At 44.4% G+C, this 19,548-nt stretch overlaps 1 protein-coding gene across 2 annotated transcripts; it reads right to left on the reverse strand.

Annotated features, from left to right (window-relative positions):
• Window positions 1–304: 304 nt before the first annotated feature.
• On the reverse strand, window positions 305–18,645 carry CLDN18 (claudin 18). Of its 2 annotated transcripts, none has more exons than XM_036332471.1 (5): window positions 18,426–18,645; window positions 6,196–6,360; window positions 4,510–4,627; window positions 1,620–1,730; window positions 305–476 (listed from the first exon to the last, which is right to left on the reverse strand). In XM_036332471.1, the coding sequence occupies exons 1-5, from the start codon at window positions 18,643–18,645 to the stop codon at window positions 305–307; spliced, it is 786 nt and encodes a 261-aa protein (XP_036188364.1). The 2 variants fall into 2 exon arrangements, with proteins under 2 accessions (XP_036188364.1, XP_036188365.1); XM_036332472.1 differs by lacking the exon at window positions 18,426–18,645 and adding an exon at window positions 14,050–14,269.
• Between the last annotated feature and the right edge of the window lie 903 nt (window positions 18,646–19,548).

The raw sequence follows: 19,548 nt of genomic DNA on the forward strand, positions 1-19,548 counted from the left end.
CAGATAGGAATTCAAACCATATTCTATAATCAGATTAGGAAGATATTAAAAAAAAGAAATAGAGGATTGGAAAATGTGAGCTATAGGCTCTAATTCGTATCTGATAACTCGTTGTTTTGTGATGGAATATTTAGAGACAGAGACATGTGGCTAAGACCATCTGGCCTCCCCATAGGTGAAATCAATGCTTTTCTAACTTCCAGCAGGGAGTCAAAAGCCATCAGGGATCAAGGTAAAATGTCCTTGTTTTTTGGGTGAGCTCTACTTGGGGTTTTCTTCTGCCCATGTCAGGTGTCTTGGAGCGCTACACGTAGTCATACTTGGAAGGATGAGACTGTACCTCGTCCTCTGTGCGAGCACCCCCATCGTATATCTTCTTGTTTTTGGTGGTGGGCCCAAAGCCAGGGCTGGCCTTCATACCTCCGGACTTATAGGCGACATTGGGGCCCGAGGGGTGATAAGACACGGCTCTGTAACTGAAAGACAAAGAAACATTCCAGGATCATAGACGTATTTGGTAGGAGGACAAAGCACCTCATTTACCCTGGAATGTGTCAGTTTTAGCACCGAAAGTCCAGTGTCCCAAGAAACCCGTAGACCTGGGCAGACTGAGAGAATTGGTCACTCTAGGTTTTGGGACACTGGTTTTTCGACCTCTGCAGTAGAGCAGAATTTCTTGCTTTGTAGTAGAGCTGGTAGTTACTGACTACCAGTTCCCTCCGTTAATCAATTCAAGCAGGGGTGGGGAACTTTTTTCTGCCAAGGGTCATTTGGATATTTATAACATCATCTGCAGGCCATACAAAAAAAGAAGTCAACTTAAAAATTAGCCTGCTATATTTGGTCAAATATTTAACTAACTCACCCCTTACTGCCTTGGCAGGGCCAGACCAAATGATTTTGTGGGCCTTATACAGCCCAAGGGCCGAATGTTCCCCACCCCTGAATTAAAGTGAAGCTGAACCAGAAACAGTGTCCAGGGGAACATGGTTGTGCCAAAGAATCATAGAATTTGTGAGCTGGAAGGTACTTCCATGCAGCCCAACTCCTCTACTTGGCTCAGCTTATGGGTGAGGTAACAGAGGTCCAGAGAGGGCAAATGATTTGCTGGCAGTCGCAGGGCTAGTTAACAGCAGGGCCAGACGGTGATCCAGGTCTTCAACTCCGGGCCCATTTATGGAGCTACAGCAAGGTTTCTCAAGAGCAGTACTATTGGCATTTGGGCTGTATGCTTCTTTGCTGTGGGGGCTTGCCTGGCCTTCCCCCACTAGATGCCAGTGTCACCTATCCCCCCACCCACCAAAGTTGTAACAATCAAAGTGTCTTCAGATGTTGCCAAATATCCCCTGGGGACAAAATTGCTCCAAGCTGAGAGCCATTGAGTTACAGAATACTGGAGCCAGAGGGAACCCCGGATGGTTTTTCCCCTTCAAATAGGATTGCACCTAAATGTGCTGAGGTAGAAATATTCCTATTCCCGTTTTTCTATTCCCCATAAAAGACAAGGTTCATGCTCAACCATGTTACTCCATATGCCTGGACTGATCATTGTGGCTGGGAATTAGATGTTAAAATGGACCCAATCAGACCTCTGATCACATTGGGATGGGGAAACTCACGTGGTTTCATGGGGTGCCAGGCCCCGGCAGGCGATGCACATCATTACTCCCCCAATTAGCGTGAGGCCTCCAGCGACCCAGCCCACGAACAGAGCCGAACCAAAGGTGTACCTGAGTGGGGAGATGATGGCTATGAATGTGGAAAAGCTTGAGACATTACAAATATATTTGTATTGACTCAACTCCCCAGGTTCCACCCACTGCATCTGGCCATGCCTGTCCTCTCTGTTTCCCCTTTGGATTCTACACCTACCCCTGCCCACGCCTCCTGAACACACATGCCTTTGGGTCACAGCCAACTGAACAGGTGCCCTGGAGCATAGCATCGGCACTGAGCTAGCCAGCAATTCAGCTGCAGGATTCTTGGACCTCTTAGATCACTGAGGTCGCCAAAGGGGAGGGGCTTGACAGTTTAACCAGAGAAGTTTGAGAGAATCGGTCTCAATTTCTGAAGGAATTTTGGTCCCTTGAGTTCTTACTGTGGTCCAGGAAGCATTCATCTCACCTACCTCACGTAATCCCGGCAACCATCCGTGTAGGGAGGAGTACCGTCTTCATAAAGAACAAATTGATGTGACCATCTTATAGATGAGGAAACTGAGGCTCTGAGAGGCTAGTTAACTTTTCCAAAGACCCAGGAAGAACATGGCATTTCCAGGAGTCAAACGCGGGCCACTCTGCCTCCCTAGCCCTCCTGTTAATCACAAACTACACCATCCTCTGTGCATGAGGGATGAGGTCGCCTTCCTCAACTTAGACACTTTTTTTTTTAATTTGCCCATTTTAATTATTAATTTTTTGTTAACCCCCACCTGAGGATATTTTTCTATTGATTTTGTTTTTAGAGAGAGTAGAAGGGAGGGGGGAAGACAGAGAAAGAGAAACATCCAGGTGGGCGAGACACATCAATTGGTTGCCTCTGCACTTGCGCTCTCCCTGACCTGGGGCCGGGGATCGAGCCTGCAACACTATCCACTGAGCCAAACCGGCTAGGGCCGTGGTGGGCAAACTGCGCCACGTGCGGTTCTTTGGCCCCTTGGGTGTGGCTCTTCCTAAGCCTTAGGAGTACCCTAATTAAGTTAATAACAATGTACCTACCTATATAGTTTAAGTTTAAAAAATTTGGCTCTCAAAAGAAATTTCAATCGTTGTACTGTTGATATTTGGCTCTGTTGGCTAATGAGTTTGCTGACCACCCTAGCCGCTAGGGTAACTTAGACACTCTTGATCAGGGTTAGCAACCGTGTATACCTATCTGGGACAGGTAAGAAACTTAAATAAGCAAAGTGGGCTAGGTGTAAGGAAATACTTCACTTTCTTAACTCTGTTATATGGAGGGGAAAACCATAAATGTGATGATAAATGATTTCAGAGTTGGGCATTTGAGGGTAGTGGGGACTGTGGCAACCTGGAGAGTGTGAGCCCCAGTTAAAAGGGCAGCTGCCTCTCAGCTGCAGAGATGTTGCCATCTGAGAATGAGGGCCCAGTGTCGCCAGCTCTGATTTTTTTTATAAGAAGGTGAAAAAAATAGACCCTTGTGTGTATGTGATGTAAGTGTGTTTGCATTAGAAAATCTCTGTGTAGCAGGTACAATGGTGCCCTGCCCAGTTCCCCTGTGTCCCTTTATCCATTTCTGTGTCTCTCCCCCAGCTCCTGTGTTATTTTGCCTTTACCTGCCGGTCCTTGTGACTCTCCCTTGAGTTCTGGCTTTGGGTCAGCCACTGGAGTCCCTTTCCCCACATGCACAGAGGCTGGCTGGTCTGAAATAGGAAAGACCCCACAGCTCCCTAGGATCAGGCTGAGTCCAAGACTTCACCTGAGACCACCCTTCCCTGTTCTGCTTGTCCCACGCCCTAATCTGTCTCTCTGTCCTTAATATAACCAAGAGAACCTGGGGGACCATCGAGGCTGATAAAGGCAGTTACACTTCCTTGAACCAATGTAACCAAGAGAACCTGGGGGACCATCGAGGCTGATAAAGGCAGTTACACTTCCTTGAAGCAAAGCAGGGACATGGATGGGGATAGGAGTTCCAGGGGAGCCAGAGAGTAAATGGTTTTATCATGTCCTTATACCCTGTCTGTATCCCATAATGGTGTGGCTGAAGAAATACCAAGTGTATTTACTCCAGAGATGACCGGTTATTAGCTATAATATTTGCATTGCTCTCTCAGAACAAGGTCTTTCTCCTTCAGGGATTTGCTGCTGCTTCTTACTTTGAGAAATGTCCCTTTGAAGTTGTTAAATGAATACACATGTTAGAATTGCTTTTTCATCTTTTAAAAGTTCTGCCCTCCTTCAGATACCAATTTATAGCTGGGTTTCATGTCCTTTTGCTACACCATAACCTCCATGAGAATTGTGAACTTGTCTTTACCCCAGCACTCAGAACAGTTCCTGGCCCACAGTAGGTGCTCAATACATTTGTAAAATGAATGAATTCATGAACAAGAGAAAGAGTCAAGCTGAAAGAGGATGGAAACATTACTTTTCTCACTAATCTTGCTCAGTTCTATTCAATCTTTTACCTGTCCCTAGCCGGGTACCCATCATGGACTAGAGATACGGGTTGATGCTCATTTACATGCCTTGGTTAATAGTGCCACTTTCATGGCCACCACAATGGGGCCTGTGTAAGAGTGTTAGATAAATATCGTGAACTGTCACTGTATTTCAGTGCAAATGTCAGATCAGCCTCAAGTCATATCACCAAGGATATTTCACTGAAATGAAGGTTATGAATTTACAGATCATTGTTGATTTACGATATGGCATGGTTGCCTCTGATAAATTTTTGCTATTTCAGGCACTGACAGTCACATTAGGCATATGTGTTTAATTGGATTTCTACAACAATATTCACCATGGAATCCTGAGGTTAGGAGGTTACCTGGTTTGAACAGTCTGCACCATCCCACCCATGCCGGAGTACATGTTAGCTGTGGACATCCAGAAGTTAGTAACCAGCATGTTGGCAAACACGGACACTCCAGCGATTGCACAAAGACCTGTAGATAAAGAACAAGAAAGCTCTGGAGTCAGCTTTAAAGTGACCACAATGTTTCTGAGGCAATGTATACTTAAATGAGTGTAGAGGAATAGGCTTCAGAACATTCCATTCCTATACAGACAGTTATTCCAAGCATCGACTATTGAATTCCCACTATGTCCTAGACCAGCCGTGGGCAAACTACGGCCCGCGGGCTGGATCCGGCCCGTTTGAAATGAATAAAACTAAAAAAAAAAAAAGACCGTACCCTTTTATGTAATGATGTTTACTTTGAATTTATATTAGTTCACACAAACACTCCATCCATGCTTTTGTTCCGGCCCTCCGGTCCAGTTTAAGAACCCATTGTGGCCCTTGAGTCAAAAAGTTTGCCCACCCCTGTCCTAGACATTGTGCTAGATGCTTGGACACTCTTATTTCTCTAATTAAGGAAGGATTTGACTATGTGCAGAAAGAGATTTTGCATGCATTTTAGAACCAATGGTTAATAGTATAAACATTTGGCCCTAACTGGTTTGGCTCAGTGGATAGAGCGTCGGCCTGCAGACTCAAGGGTCCCAGGTTCGATTCCGGTCAAGGGCATGTACCTTGGTTGCGGGCACATCCCCAGTAGGAGGTGTGCAGGAGGCAGCTGATCGATGTTTCTCTCTCATCGATGTTTCTAACTCTCTATCCCTCTCCCTTCCTCTCTGTAAAAAAATCAATAAAATATATTTTAAAAAAATAGTACAAACATTTGGGGCCTGGTTCTTTGACAATGTTAAGAACTCTTCTCTTAAAATCATTTTCTAGAATCTTACCAAAATAATGCCTTTAGGGGTTGAGTCACATGACTACCTTAGGGTTGTGAATCCTATATAATAAAAGGCTAATATGCAAATCAACTGAACGGTCACTATGATGCCCACTGACCACCAGAAGGCAGATGCTCAATGCAGGAGCTGCCCCCTAGTGGTCAGTGTACTCCCACAGTGGTAGTGCTGCTCAGCCAGAAGCTGGGCTCACGGCTGACAAATGCAATGGCGGTGGTGGGAGCCTCTCCAGCCTCCACGGCAGCACTAAGGATGTCCTACAGCTCCTGGACATCCCCCGAGGACTCCTGGACTGCGGGAGGGTGCAGGCCGGGCTGAGGGATCCCCCAACCCTGCACGATTTTCGTGCAGTGGGCCTCCAGTCTCTTATAATGGGACTGGGGTGGCAGCTAAGAGGGACATTAGCACTCATTATAATTTTGCCAAACAGAGGTGGGGAACCTCTGGCCCAAGAGCTATGTAATTTGGTCTGGCCCTGCCAAGGCAACAGCAGACGGGACTCGAAATTCAATAAATAACATAATTTTTAAGTTGATAATTTTGTATGGCCCGCGAATGATATTATAAATATCCAAATGGCCCTTGGCAGAAAAAAGGTTCCTCATCCCTGCTGCAATCCTAGTGTGCAAAGCTCTGAAGTGTGCGCAAGCTATGCTCAATAGTTAGAAGCAGTGTTTCCTCTGCCAGAATGATTCTGACATTCCCAGAAGCACGTCAGGGAACTAGGAGCAGGAACCCCAGGCTCCTAGTTTACCTGAGATAATGAACATGATTCCAGAGGTCAGTGTCATGTTGGCTTTGGCAGAATCCTCCATGCTGCCAATGCGGATGCACTTCAGGGCAAAGATGGACACCAGGAGGCCAATGGCACCCAGGACGATGCCCACGATCATCAGGGCTCTCACCGCCTGCAGCATGGCTGTGGGTCAAGGGGCAAGACACAAGCAGACAGACAACATGATTGATAAAACCCAGCAACCACAACCAACCAGCACTGAGTTTCTGAGGAACAGCAAATCCATAAACCATGATGTGAACCTTGTTATTGTCAAGGGATGTGGAAGTGTGGGAAATGCAAAACCATCACTTACAATCCTATGATTGATGAAGGACATGCATGCAAATGCCTGTAGAATGAGAAAATTATGGACAGTTGGAGCTGGGAGGGTCCACGGAATTTATCTATTTCGTGTCCTTATTTTAAAGCTTGATATTTTGGGGACCAGAAAAGTGAAATGGTGTGACTAAGGTGACATTAAAAATTATTGGTAGAGCTCATAGTAAAACTGGGTTGCTTTGACTTCTAACCCAAACATCTGTCTTCTCTAGTCTTTCCATGAGGGCTCAACGTTTCATATAGTTGTGTGTCGACTTTAGGAAAACCCAGAATTCATTTATAGCATATAATGAAGTAAGGCCACTGAGTGATATAACAAGGCCACTGTATTTTTGCCTCCTTCCAAGGGGGTGACTAAGGCCATGGTGAACTGTAAGTTTTGGGTACTTATAAAAAGGTACTCTATCAATCTCAGGCCTTTCAACATGACCACAGTTGACCAGCAGTTTCCTTTTCAGGATCAGTGGAAGTCGTAAGTCCTGCTGGGGCTCTCCTGCAGTGACCTTCCTTTTAAGGACACCCTAGAAACCTTCAATGATTTCTAGGATGTCCTTAAAGTGCAGTGATCAATCTCAACGGTTTTCTACTGAGCCCTATGACTAGGCACAAGATGGCAGCAATTAACAGGACAGACATGGTCTTTGCTCTCATGGAGGTTCTACCAAAGTGGGGAAAGACAGTCAGTAAACATGTCCATTGCAAGCATAATGAATCTTACAAAAGGAAGGCTTGATGTCTTCCAGAGAGAAAGGCTCCTAGCTTGGACAGTTCTAGTAGAGCAGGACTAAAGAACTGTGTGGAGCAAAGCAGAAAGCTCTATCCTACTCTAGTTGTCATAGCAATGAAATGACATATATTGAAAAAGGATAGGGAGATCATGGGGGATTCATTAAAGAGCCTTATGCAGTATCTGAGGGATGGAGGCTCTTTTCCACCAGGTAGCTCCCTGTGGACAATGGTATCCAGCTACTCTAGTTCTGTGCCACTGACCTCCATTTATTATTATTATTATTTTTATTATTATTATTAAAAATGTATTTTTATTTATTTCAGAGAGGAAGGGAGAAGGAGAGGAAGGGAGAAGAGAAGGAATGATGAGAGAGAATCATCGATCTGCTGCCTCTTGCATGCCCCCTACTGGGGTTCAAGCCTGCAACCTGGGCATATGACCTGACTGGAAATCGACCTGGTGACCTCTTGGTTCCTGGGTGGATGCTCAACCCTGAGCCACACCCGGCTGGGCTGACCTCCATTTATTAGCTTCTGACTCACTTCTCTATAAAAAAACTTCTGGTTTTAACTTTGCTTCTCTCCTGGGAAGAGGATTCTACAAGCAGCCATGATCAGTCTTGGTCCTATTAGCACCTATAGTTTCAAAGTAGATGTTTTGGTTTATGGTATGGATCAATCATCTGTGATCTGACCATTCATTCCTGGGAGAATTGATCACAGTGTCATCTTGGACCTGCAGCTGAATTCTGATGCTAGAGCCATGGTAACCCCACTAAGCAAAGAGAACTCATGAGAGCCTTGGAGTGGTCCTTGAATCGATTCCTAAACCAGGAGGGCTCTAGTGTGTCACCTGTGACCTCCCAAGCCTTGCCTGATGGCTTTCCTGGCCCCATAGGATTTTGGTAACAAACATCCTGTTCATTTCCTTATTGGCAAATGCAAGCATGCTTCACCTACTAGTGTATTCATTTCCATCTTTCTAGCACATGTTGGTGCACTCCCATAGTCAAACAACACATTCATATGCTCAACCAATCAAGCATCCAACTAGCTAACCCACCAAACAATAATTAACCAAGTAGTATAAAAGATGTCTTTTTCTCATCTATTAAAACTTACTCTTATCCCACACTCTTGGAAAGGATAAGGTCATCGAATCTCTTTTGATTGAGTGATTCTAATATTTGATCCTGAAAACATATCACCTGTGTGCTGTGGCTATGGCTGAGGTACGTGACCTTCCCTGACACTGTTGGATGAGAAGGGAAGGCAATGCTGGCAGGTGGGAGGTGGAAGCACTGTGGGCTTGCCTGATGTGAAGAGTCGCTGCTGGTGTGCCATAGGAGCCCCTAGGTACTGGAGCTGTGGCCAGATTGTCCCAGTCAGCCTTTGCCTTAGGCTTTCAGATGCCCTCTTGCCTCTGCTGGGGTCAGGTTTGCATGACACGTCCTCACTTCTTTCCTGCTCTTTCTTGACCTTTGGATTTCTGATGAACACTAGAACCTGCTTTGAACTACGGGTCCACCCAGATCTTGAGCTCCTTTTTATATCTGGAATCTCCTTTTAGCTTACTCCTACCCCTTTCTTTTAGCCTGCAGTTGGAAAAGACACGACTTTGTTTTATATCTTGTGGGGCCATTGTCAGAACCACAATTCAGTCTGGATGGATGGACCAAAGTCTTCCATGCTTTGGAGACCCCTTGGGAGGTTCTTCTGAGAGTGGACAATGTGATGGAGGCAGATGCAAGGAAGTAGGAGGAAATGTTCTCCATCACTCACTGCTAGAATTCCCCTATGTCTAATAAAAACCAGGGTGATAGATGGTTGTGACCCGAACTTCCTTTCTAGTTAGAAGATTTTACCAACTGGGATTCTAATCCTTTTCCATAGATAGATAACAAGAGAAACTGCCCCTAAAGGAGGTAGGTTTCTCTTTTAGCCACTCTGTCTCTTATTTGATACTAGAGGCCCAGTGCATGAAATTCGTGCAAGGGGTTTGGCCCTTGCAGTCGCGGCGGCTTGCCTCGGCCCTCGCAGCCTCGGCTTCGTCTGGAAGGTTCTCAGGAAGGTCATTCGGCTGTCTGGTCTAATTAGCATATTATGCTTTTATTATTATAGATTCTGAGCAAGAGTCATAGGCTTATCAGCCGATAACCAGTGAGTCAACAGGTTCTATAGATTGATTCCTCACACCAAAGGTGTGACTATAGAATTCTTTTCAATGAACAATGAGGCATTATCAGACATGAAGGGTGGGCAGAATTCAGGGCTGATAGAAGCAAACAGAAAAATGGGAACTTTATGGGTGACTGCCCTGCTATCTCCGTGTTGCAAAATTTCTTATTCCCCTAAAATGAACTGATAAGCCAGATGCCTTCAGGTGTGGTTCCTAACCTGGGCTGCACCTTAGCATCTCCTGGGGAAACTTTTAAAGAAATATTAATGTTTTGGCCCTACCCCTAGAGATTTTCATTTAGTTGTTTATTAACAAAATTTCAATTGTTTAACTTGGGAAAATTGACCTCAAGGGAGTTCAGGAGGAGGTGCTCAGAGTGGGGAGTTGAGAGGAACTGAGTGGCTGACATCACTGAGCTGGCTAAGGGTGAGGGTGGGGCTGATGACACAGCAAGTCACCAGGAGCCAAAGGCCCCGACTTGGGGCCTTTGATAGGGCTGGTAGAGGAGAGGAGCCTGGAGGAGGGAAGTCTGAGGTGAGACCTCAGAGGCAAGGCCCCTCAGAACAAGGTGAAAGGCCTAGATTTTCCATAGATCCCAGGGAACCAATAGGAGGTCTTTTGTATCTCGAGAAATCCTTCAGAATGGGTGCTGCCAGGTAAGTTGTTAGGCAGGTAATGTAACTTCACTAAAACCTAATTTCCTAAACTCTGGAATGGGATAGAGATATCTTTCTCATAGAGGTATTGTGAGGATCAGATGCGAGTTGGCACCAGCATAGAACTAAGCCAGGTTCAGTAAATACCAGTTCCCTTCCCTTCTTTAAAAAGAAGTTACCCCTCTCCAACTCCTCATGGCTTTGGCTTGGACTAACTATGTACAAACCTGAATCCTCTCTCCTGGTGACAAAACATGGTTGAGGATTTGAAAAAGCCATGGGTGAGGGAGTATAAAGGGCAATAGGGGAAGAAGATTTGAGAGAGAGAGAAAAAAAAGGAAGAGAAAGGCCTGGACCAAGGAATGAGGGAAGATCAGGGAAAATGGACTCAGGATCACCTGGCAATGAACAAGGGAGGTGGCTGATGGATGAGTCAGTGTAGGTGGCTAACATCGTCATTGACCTTTCTTTTCACCTCTAAGATGGGGTCCAACTCTCATAATGGGTGGCCCCTCCACAAATGATGACCCTCCAGTGACTAACCCATGCTAGGGCTTGAAGCTTTGTGGGTGACTGCCCTGCTATCCAAGCAGCAACTTCCACAACCACAAGCTGAGGAGGCATTCAGATTTCTACATAACTTTGATCATGAGAAATCAGGGCAAGCATTTTTATATCCAAGATACAGGTTCTCTTGGACTTTGTAGATGTGTCCTCAGTTCTCTGTGGGATTTCCTTCCATGTACAATAGTGTCTACACATTTAGATGTTTGCCCACATATTTAAAAAGGCTAACACATTTTTTTTTTTTTTAAGAAAGGAAATGCAGCTTGACCAAAGACTAGGCGGTTCTTGCAGATCTCATTTCAGCTGTACAAACAACTTATAATCAGTTCACCTCCTAGCGCCAGTTTCTTCTGCCATACATTGGGGAAAGACAAGCTGGTTTTACATGATGATGAGCATTAGACTTTATGTGAAACAGCCAATTGTAAGAAGAAGCAAACAAGGCAGCTCCTTTAGAAAGGTTCCTAAGAGCAGTTTTATAGTTTTTTACCTTAAGGATTTTTGCTTTAGATTTTATCAAAGATTTAAACCATCTCCTTTTCTGCCAATCCAGTCCCACGAAATGTCTTTCCTGGCTTTTGGTGGAATCCTGTTCCCCTGACCCAGATGGGCAGGGCTGGGGTACACCTTTTCAATGGCTGCCTCGGTTTCTCAGCTTTTGGATTTGTGAGCAGAGTCATGAGGGCAGAATATGCTCATTGCTATCAGAGTGCTCTGGGTTTGGTACAAAGGTTTGTGAGATCCTAGTCAATATGAGGATGTGAAGAAGCTTCAGGGAAGAGGTGGTATTTGAGCTGGACCTCACATATGTGAAGATTTGTGGAGATGGCATTTGGGGTGGTGGTGGCGGTGGGGCATTTGGGCAGTGGGAACAATGGGTATCCAGGAGCAAGCCCAAAGTATCATTAATGGACAGGGAGAGACAGAATTTGACAATGACCAGAACCAAGAGAAGATTTCCAGGAAAGGAGGATATAAGCATAAGTCAGGAGGAGAGATGAAAGAGGCAAGAAGGAGAGGGACTGACCAGCTGGATGACCAGACAGGATGGTGTGGGGCCTATAGAGCTCTGGTGGAGAGGCCGGCCTTGAACAGAAGAGAGAGAGGGGATTTTGTTCCACAGAGGGTAGAAATGTCAAGGGGGAGAGGAGCAGGCTTTCTCTCAGTAAAACCGGAAAGACAAATGGGCTTGGCCAACTAGAAGAGTGGAAATATTTGGGAGCTCCACATATGGGAAGATAAAGAAAGAGCAAGAGGTTGATAATGTGGTGAGGTTCTGTGGAGAGGTTATGAAGCATAAAGTCATGGGATGTCATGCCTTAATTTTGAATATGAGGTCAGTCATTTTTCTTCATTTAACAGTTCAACAATCCATGGTCTTGCAAGTCCCTTCTGACCTCTCCCCTCACACTACAGCATGTCTCTCCCTTATAGGGTTCCCTTCTTCCCTCTGGCCAGGTTCGCCCTCCCCTGCTTCCCTAAGCAGGTCTTCCATGTAGTCTGTGGTCCTGTTGATCCTGCAATACAAGTAGCTTCCAAAAATGGAATACATAGCCCAATTCTTCTACTCGGCCACACATCTTCTATTTCTTTCCAAAAATAAAGATGAATTAGTTAAATTGCTTTTCTCAATTCAATTTCAAGGGCGTCGCAGGTTCTTAACAGTTTCATGCACATTTATTTCCATCTATCTATTCACAAGGTGTTTGTTTCAGAGGCAGAACCCAACACCATTTTCCTGTCCTCACCAAACTCATATTCTGGACACTCCTCAGAGCCATTTAGCTTGACCTTTTATTTTCTCTTTTCTTTCTTCTTCTTCTCTCTTTTTTAAAAAAAAATATATTTTATTGATTTTTTACAGAGAGGAAGGGAGAGGTATAGAGAGATAGAAACATCTATGCGAGAGAAACATCAATCAGCTGCCTCCTGCACACCCCACTGGGGATGTGCCCGCAACCAAGGTACATGCCCTTGACCAGAATCAAACCCGGGACCCCTCAGTCCGCAGGCCAACGCTCCATCCACCGAGCCAAACCAGTTAGGGCTCTTTTTTTTTTTTTTTTTAAACACAAGTAGAGCTCCCATAATATCCTATGATGTGTATTTAGTTCATCTTCAGGGGTGAAAGAATGTCACTTTTATAATTATATTTAAATTCTGACATTATTATAATATAATTATAGTTTTATAATTATATATTTCTTATGGATGGATGGATGGGTGGACTAAAATAGATGAATGAATGAGTTAATCATTTAGAATAAATGATTCATTTCAAATCATTGAAGAGTGAGTGAATAATTTTTGCCAGTTTCTTCATCCTGTATACCTCTAAATTTCTGAATGTATTTTCTGAATTTAAACCTGAACCCTGATGGAGAAAATTTTAAGTATTATCTACTCTACAAGAAATCTATACTCCAAATGGGGAGGCAAGTTAAACCATAGAAACCAAGCCATAAAAATGAGAATCAAGTGAAACATTACGGCACATAAACTTTGAATGCTGCAGGCATTCAAGGAATGGTGAAGTCTGTCCTCCAGGTCAACATACTTGCCACTTACTCCTGATCCAGTAGGATAAGGAGAAGGTAGAGTAAATAAGAACCAAAGTAAGTGGGCCAGGCCATCAAAACAGGAGGAGAGTTGAGATCAGAATGGGGTTAGGAGGGAAGCTCAGGACATTGAGCCCTTTTGGGTTTCATTCAGTGAAGTATGCGTTCATCCACTGTTCACTGTCCTAACACATGCCTGATGCCTGTGATAGTTAATGTATCAACTTGGCAAAGCTACAGTACACAGTTATATAGTTATATTCTGACAGACATTGTTTTTTAGGAGTGCATACCAGAACTTCTCACCATAAATGCAGAACAGACTATAATTTAATGGCTATCTATCTATATATTTAGCACCTACAGAGACCCAACTTTTCAAAGAAAAATTGAATAAAAAATGAAATAAAATCAACTCAACTTTTTGGCTGTAATAGTCACCATCCTACTTTCTTATTCCTGTGTATGTGCAGGCAGGAGCAAGTCACATGCACATACATGCACGCAGTTCATTTCCTCCTTGAGGAACCCTAGTCTGTTCTGGTGTCATGCGCACGCCCTTACATCCGACCCATCCTTTTCGTGACCTGCTCCCTCACGACCAGTTCCTTTGACGAGTATGAATTCTCTGATTTTTCTCCCCTATGATATCGCCCTCTCTGACTTGGGGCCAACTCCTCCTGGTCACACATTCTATTCTTAGCCAAACCTGTTCCCAGGTTTCTCCTGGCTGCAGTGGGAGCTCGCAGCCCCTTCCCGCCCTCACCTGGTGGGGCCGCCGGGGGTCCCGCCCAGCGCCTACCTGGAAGGCCCAAGATGGTGAAGAAGGGCCGGCACTCGGTGAACCCTGAGCTCTGCCTCACACAGCTCCGCCAGAGCCCTTCGTACTGGAACACGGAGGTGACCGGGCTGTCGTACAGGTCCTGGGTGCTCCACATGTCCATGCCCGTGGCGGCGATGCAGCCCGCCAGGCCCAGGATGGACAGGAGGAAGCCCACCACTTGGCACGTAGTGGTGGACATGGCTTCGGGCCTCTGGCACTCTGGCCTTCGCCGCCTTCCTCGGTGGAAGGTGTGCGCCTACCGTGCTCCGGAGGGGAGCCGCGCGAATCAGACGGTTTCCCTCAGCTCTGGGTATTTGCTCACAGTGTTTTCCTTAGATAGTTCAGTTTCACTCTTGGTTCAAGGGCATTATTTTCTCATTTGTTAGGGAAGCGGCCCCAAGAGGCACTTGTCCTGCTGATCTGCGCGGCCCCGCTGGTTTGAGAGCAGGGCGGGCTGAGCGGACGCCCTCCCCCAGGCCCGGCCCCATTCCTGGTTCTGGCTCTGCCCCCAGCACGCCACCCTCCGGGGAAAGAGCTGGTGCCCACCGCTGAGAACCCCCACAAGCCCTTCCTTTGGGCCTCGCTCATCTCAGGAAACCACCTGGCTGACCTCACTTTGGAAAAATGGCCCAGGAATCTCCATCGTAAACCAGATTTTCAGATTTTCTCCTCACAACTCATAAACCACTTTTCCTTTATAGCTTTCCATTTTAATCTTACAGCAATGGGCAGGGCAGTGTTACTATTTCCCCCATATTTTTTTTTGGGGGGGTGAGTCAAGTGAGGTACAAACAGTTCCAGGAACTTGTCCTAGTGAACCACAGATGCTTTAAATCAGCAAAGGCGGAGCTCCCTGCTCAACGTCCTCTCTGGTGTTCTTTCTCTATTTCCATAGAGAGAACTAGGGTCAGACTAAGTTGTCCCCACTTTTGAGAACAGGCAGCCAAATCCTAGAGCAGTGATGGCGAACCTTTTGAGCTCGGCGTGTCAGCATTTTGAAAAACCCTAACTTAACTTTGGTGCTGTGCACAGATAGAAATTTTTTGATATTTGCAACCATAGTAAAACAAAGACTTATATTTTTTATACTTATTTTATATATTTAAATGCCATTTAACAAAGAAAAGTCAACCAAAAAAATGAGTTCGCGTGTCACCTCTGACACACGCGTGTCATAGGTTCGCCATCACTGACCTAGAGGAATTGGGATGAAAAGACATGAGGTATCCTATTGACCCCCACCTCATGCCACAAGAAGCACATGAAGACCACGTGGCAGTCACAGAAGCTTCCACAAAGGCCAGAGGAGGGACTCCGGTTACTGGAGGCCTGATAGGTTCCTGGGGGGCCGAGGATCTGCTCCTGACACTGTCACTGACGCATGCTGTGCTGGGTGATTTGGGGCAAACTGCTGAGTTTCTGCAGGTCACAGTGTCTTCATCTGTAACATGGAGACTAAACTAGGACACTCCAAAGCCCTTTCACATTTTGCATACAATCTTCTACATTTTGCAGAAACATTTTCACTGCAATTGATAAAAGTATCAGGAATTATATAATCATGCAAAAGAGAGACTTGGCTAGACATCAGCCATTGCATTTTGTCAACACATTTTTTTTTTTTAGAATTAATTGAGCTGTGCATTTTGCCTCTGAATTTAGATACATTTTAATTAGAATTTCTCTAAATCTATATTTTAAGGCCCTGAAACACACACATACACACCCCTCTAACCTGGACAGGTTCTCCAGGAAACAAGGCTGAGTAACTGGACATTTCAATGTTATCTTGGGTGCACCCAACCACCGCTCTCAGGACTTTATTCCCAGCAAACACAGAAAGCAAATATGAAAGGTCTCCTTCCTAATTTGAATGGAGGCAACACTTCCCTCAACCACACACCTTGCTTTAGGTTCTGTGATCAGGGTTAGTAGATAATGAAGTATGAGCCAGAAATCCCCCAAAAAGAGAGTAAGCAAGAGTCATATATGACCAACCTGTGGGTCGCGAACAATGAAAATACATCCTGCATATCAGATATTTACATTACGATTCATAACAGTAGCAAAATTACAGTTGTGAGGTAGCAACGAAAATAATTTTATGGTTGGGGGTTACCACAACATGAGGAACTGTATTAAAGGGTCGCAGCATTAGGAAGGTTGAGAACCACTGACTTAAGGTGATAGTGTTGTTGTCTCTGTACCCCTTGAACTGAGCTACAAGGCCAAATCAAAAAGGTAGGGAGGGGACAACTAGCAAAAGTGACTATGGTCTCTGCTGGTGGGCAGGGATTGACCAATTCGTTTGGAAAATGTTGGAGTCATTCAGGAATGATTCTGTCACTGTTTCTGTGGGCAAAGTCCATTTTACTTATTTCAACCAAGACACAGGCTTTTTACTCATAAAGAGAACTCTAAGAGTTTGGTTGTAAGTTGTTCATTTTATTACTTTTGTCTGACAACCCCCAACACATTGACTATAATATCACTAAAATAATAAGCTGATAATGGAAAAATTAAAAAATAGGTTATTACAAGTTATCTATTCTCACTCCCATTTCCCTATGCAAATGTTTTTATGCAAAATTTCAAGACAGGGAAATATTATTTAGGTCTAATGAATCGAGCTTTCTTTCTTGCTTGAGATGGTGACAGTAACTTTATTTTTTGGACAAAGGGAAGGTTAATTTTAAAGAATAAACTAAAGCCACCCCTACGTAGGCAAAATACTGAATGAGTAGAGAGAAGTTGTAAGGCTACATGCTTTTTTAGGTGAAATAAACATTGACTATGTTTTACAACATCTGGAAGATGGGATTTTTCATTTCCTGGAGTTTCTGTGCTTTGAAGTGAGGTGACCATTGTCCTAGCTGCCATTTCCAAAGAGTGAATAAGGTCCGCAGGGGAAAAGCTGGCTTCCCCATTCATGGCAATAGGTGTTGTTTTTGTTTTTTTAAATTAAATGTAGATCTAACAATACTGATAATTCATGGTTTGATTATAATAATATGTAATGATAATTCATGGTCTGATTCTGTCTAACAATAATGTAATAATGTCGGTACTACTTCGTTTAATCATTTTAAAAATGGAGCACATGTTTTGCTGACTTCTTAGGGAAAATCATCCCTATATTCAAGGTTAAATATGGTTCTGGCAGAGCCATTTCAAGTTACAAATTTCCAGGAGCTTTTATTATTTTACTGATATTGGAGAATATACTTCCCTCACCTTTGCTTTACCATTTTTTAGGAATATAAATATAGATCATGTATGGTAGTTAAGCAAAAATGGTGGTCTAATGGCAATATAAAATAAAATATGGGAGGAGTAAAATTAGTAAGCTAGTAATAAAAATAATCAATACATCTATTAATTTAAAAATACATTATCACATTGTACAGGGTGGGGCAAAGTTAGGTTTATAGTTCTTCATTAAATAATGTAGTAATTAATTAATAAATAATAATACTATTTGATAAACTCTGTGTTGCACAAACAACGGTATACCTACTTTTGTACCACCCTGAATATCTCTAATTTCTGATTCCACCTTTTGGTGCTCATAATAGAAAATTTGTAAGTAGTGATAATTTTAACAAATCACTCATAATTTTAAATCCTAGACAAAATTTGTAATACTTCCTTTTTATCCATTCTCTGTATATAATTTTTACCTGATTAAAAAATCATACCATTTGATGTTTCTCTTTTCACTTAATTGCATACATGTACAACCAAAGCTTTGTAAACACCATTTAATATATTTAATGTTAAATGTTTAGTTTGATATGAGTAAAATAGTATTTTAACAGGAGCTTATTAGTAGTCCATTACACAGAAGTGCTATCATTTATCTAAACATCGTCTATTCCTTTTAAAATTTATTTATTTAATTTTTTCAATTATAGTTGACCTTCAACATTATATTAGTTCCAGGAATACAGCATAGTGGTTAGACATTTACATGACTTACGAAGTGATCTCCCTAGCAGCTGGGACCAGGCACAAGGGGGCCTGGAGAGAGAGTCACAGTCCCCAATTCAGGAAGGAGAATCTTGGGGCTAAAGTCTGGGCCCCCTCAGTCCTGTTACTGTGGGTGATTGAGACTCAGTGCCATTGCTCACATAGAGCTTATTTTTAAAATGTGCCCCTTGGGGAGAATTGGGCACCATCCAGTGAGGGGAACAGGATCCTGACAGCGCCAGAAAGCTCCTCTCCCTAAGGTTTCTGTGGTCTTGTTCTTACCCTGGTGGTGGGGGCTGTTGCTCCTCCCTCCCCAGCAGTCCCTCCATGGTGCCTCAGGCAGAGGCCCAGTGGCCCCTACCAGCCTCCCCGCCACCAGCCCTTACCTGGCAGCCCCAGCATGGTGAAGTAGGCCCGGCACTCAGTGAAGCCAGAGCTCTCTCGGACACAGGAACGCCACAGCCCTTGGTAGTTGAACACAGCTGTCACCGGGTTGTTGTACAAATCCTGGGTGCTCCACTGGTCCATGCAGGTGGCAGCAATGATGCCCCCAACCCCAAGAAGTGAAACCACAAACCCCAAGCCCTGGCAGGCGGTCACGGCCATGGTGGGGTGCAGCGTAGACACAGGGCACCACACAGTTCTGAGAGCGTTGGGTGTAGGGAGAGAGTTTTCTGGGACAGACTGGTGCATACGTCACAAATGGGCCATGAAATGGAGGAGGGGACTCAACAGTGCCACCTGGGCTCAGCCTGCTCCTTTATCTACCTAGGCGAGATAATTTCCACAACATGGTACCAAGACCCATTTGTTTTCCACCATAGGTACACTCTCCTCGCTGTTTACCTTTTGAGGGAGTTTCTTTCCTGATTAGCCAGGTTTCCTTCTGTAGAGGGTAAAGCAGGTGCAGAGGGCACTCTTGGAAGGCCCGGCAGGTTGGCCAGGCAGGGCCTCTAGGAGCTAAAGCCACGAAATGCTTGGAGATAAACGGGCTTCATCCTATGGCCCTCCCAAAGTGCCATTGCCACTTTCATTTAAAAACTTAGGTAACGCTGGTTATGAGGCAGGATGAAGTACTCGTTAATCACGGCAGTTAAGTTCTAGAGTCACCAGGAACACTAAATTAGCAAATACTGAACCATTGCCCCTAGGGAAATACAGGGTTAGGTTCCTGCGAGCCTCTGAGAGTCACAGTGTCATCAACTGATCAATAAATAATCTTGTTTTGTGTGTGTTTCTGTTTAAAGATACCCAATTTAATATTTATTGTTGATTCATTAACGTTGACCAACAGCACTGTAACTCATGCCTGAACGAAGCTTATATAATACCACACATGCTTTTCCCGGAAAGGCACAAAATAGCCTTTTTGCACTGGGAGACATTAGACAGCAACTTCAGCACTAAGATTGGGGGCCATTATAAATAGAGAAATTTATTTCACAGAAATGTGGAAACATGGCACTAAATGTGAGAAGGACACCTGATGACAGTAGGAGAGCTGAAACG

This window comes from Myotis myotis, unplaced genomic scaffold, assembly GCF_014108235.1.
Source record: "Myotis myotis isolate mMyoMyo1 unplaced genomic scaffold, mMyoMyo1.p scaffold_m19_p_13, whole genome shotgun sequence".
NCBI classification, from domain to species: Eukaryota; Metazoa; Chordata; class Mammalia; order Chiroptera; family Vespertilionidae; genus Myotis; species Myotis myotis.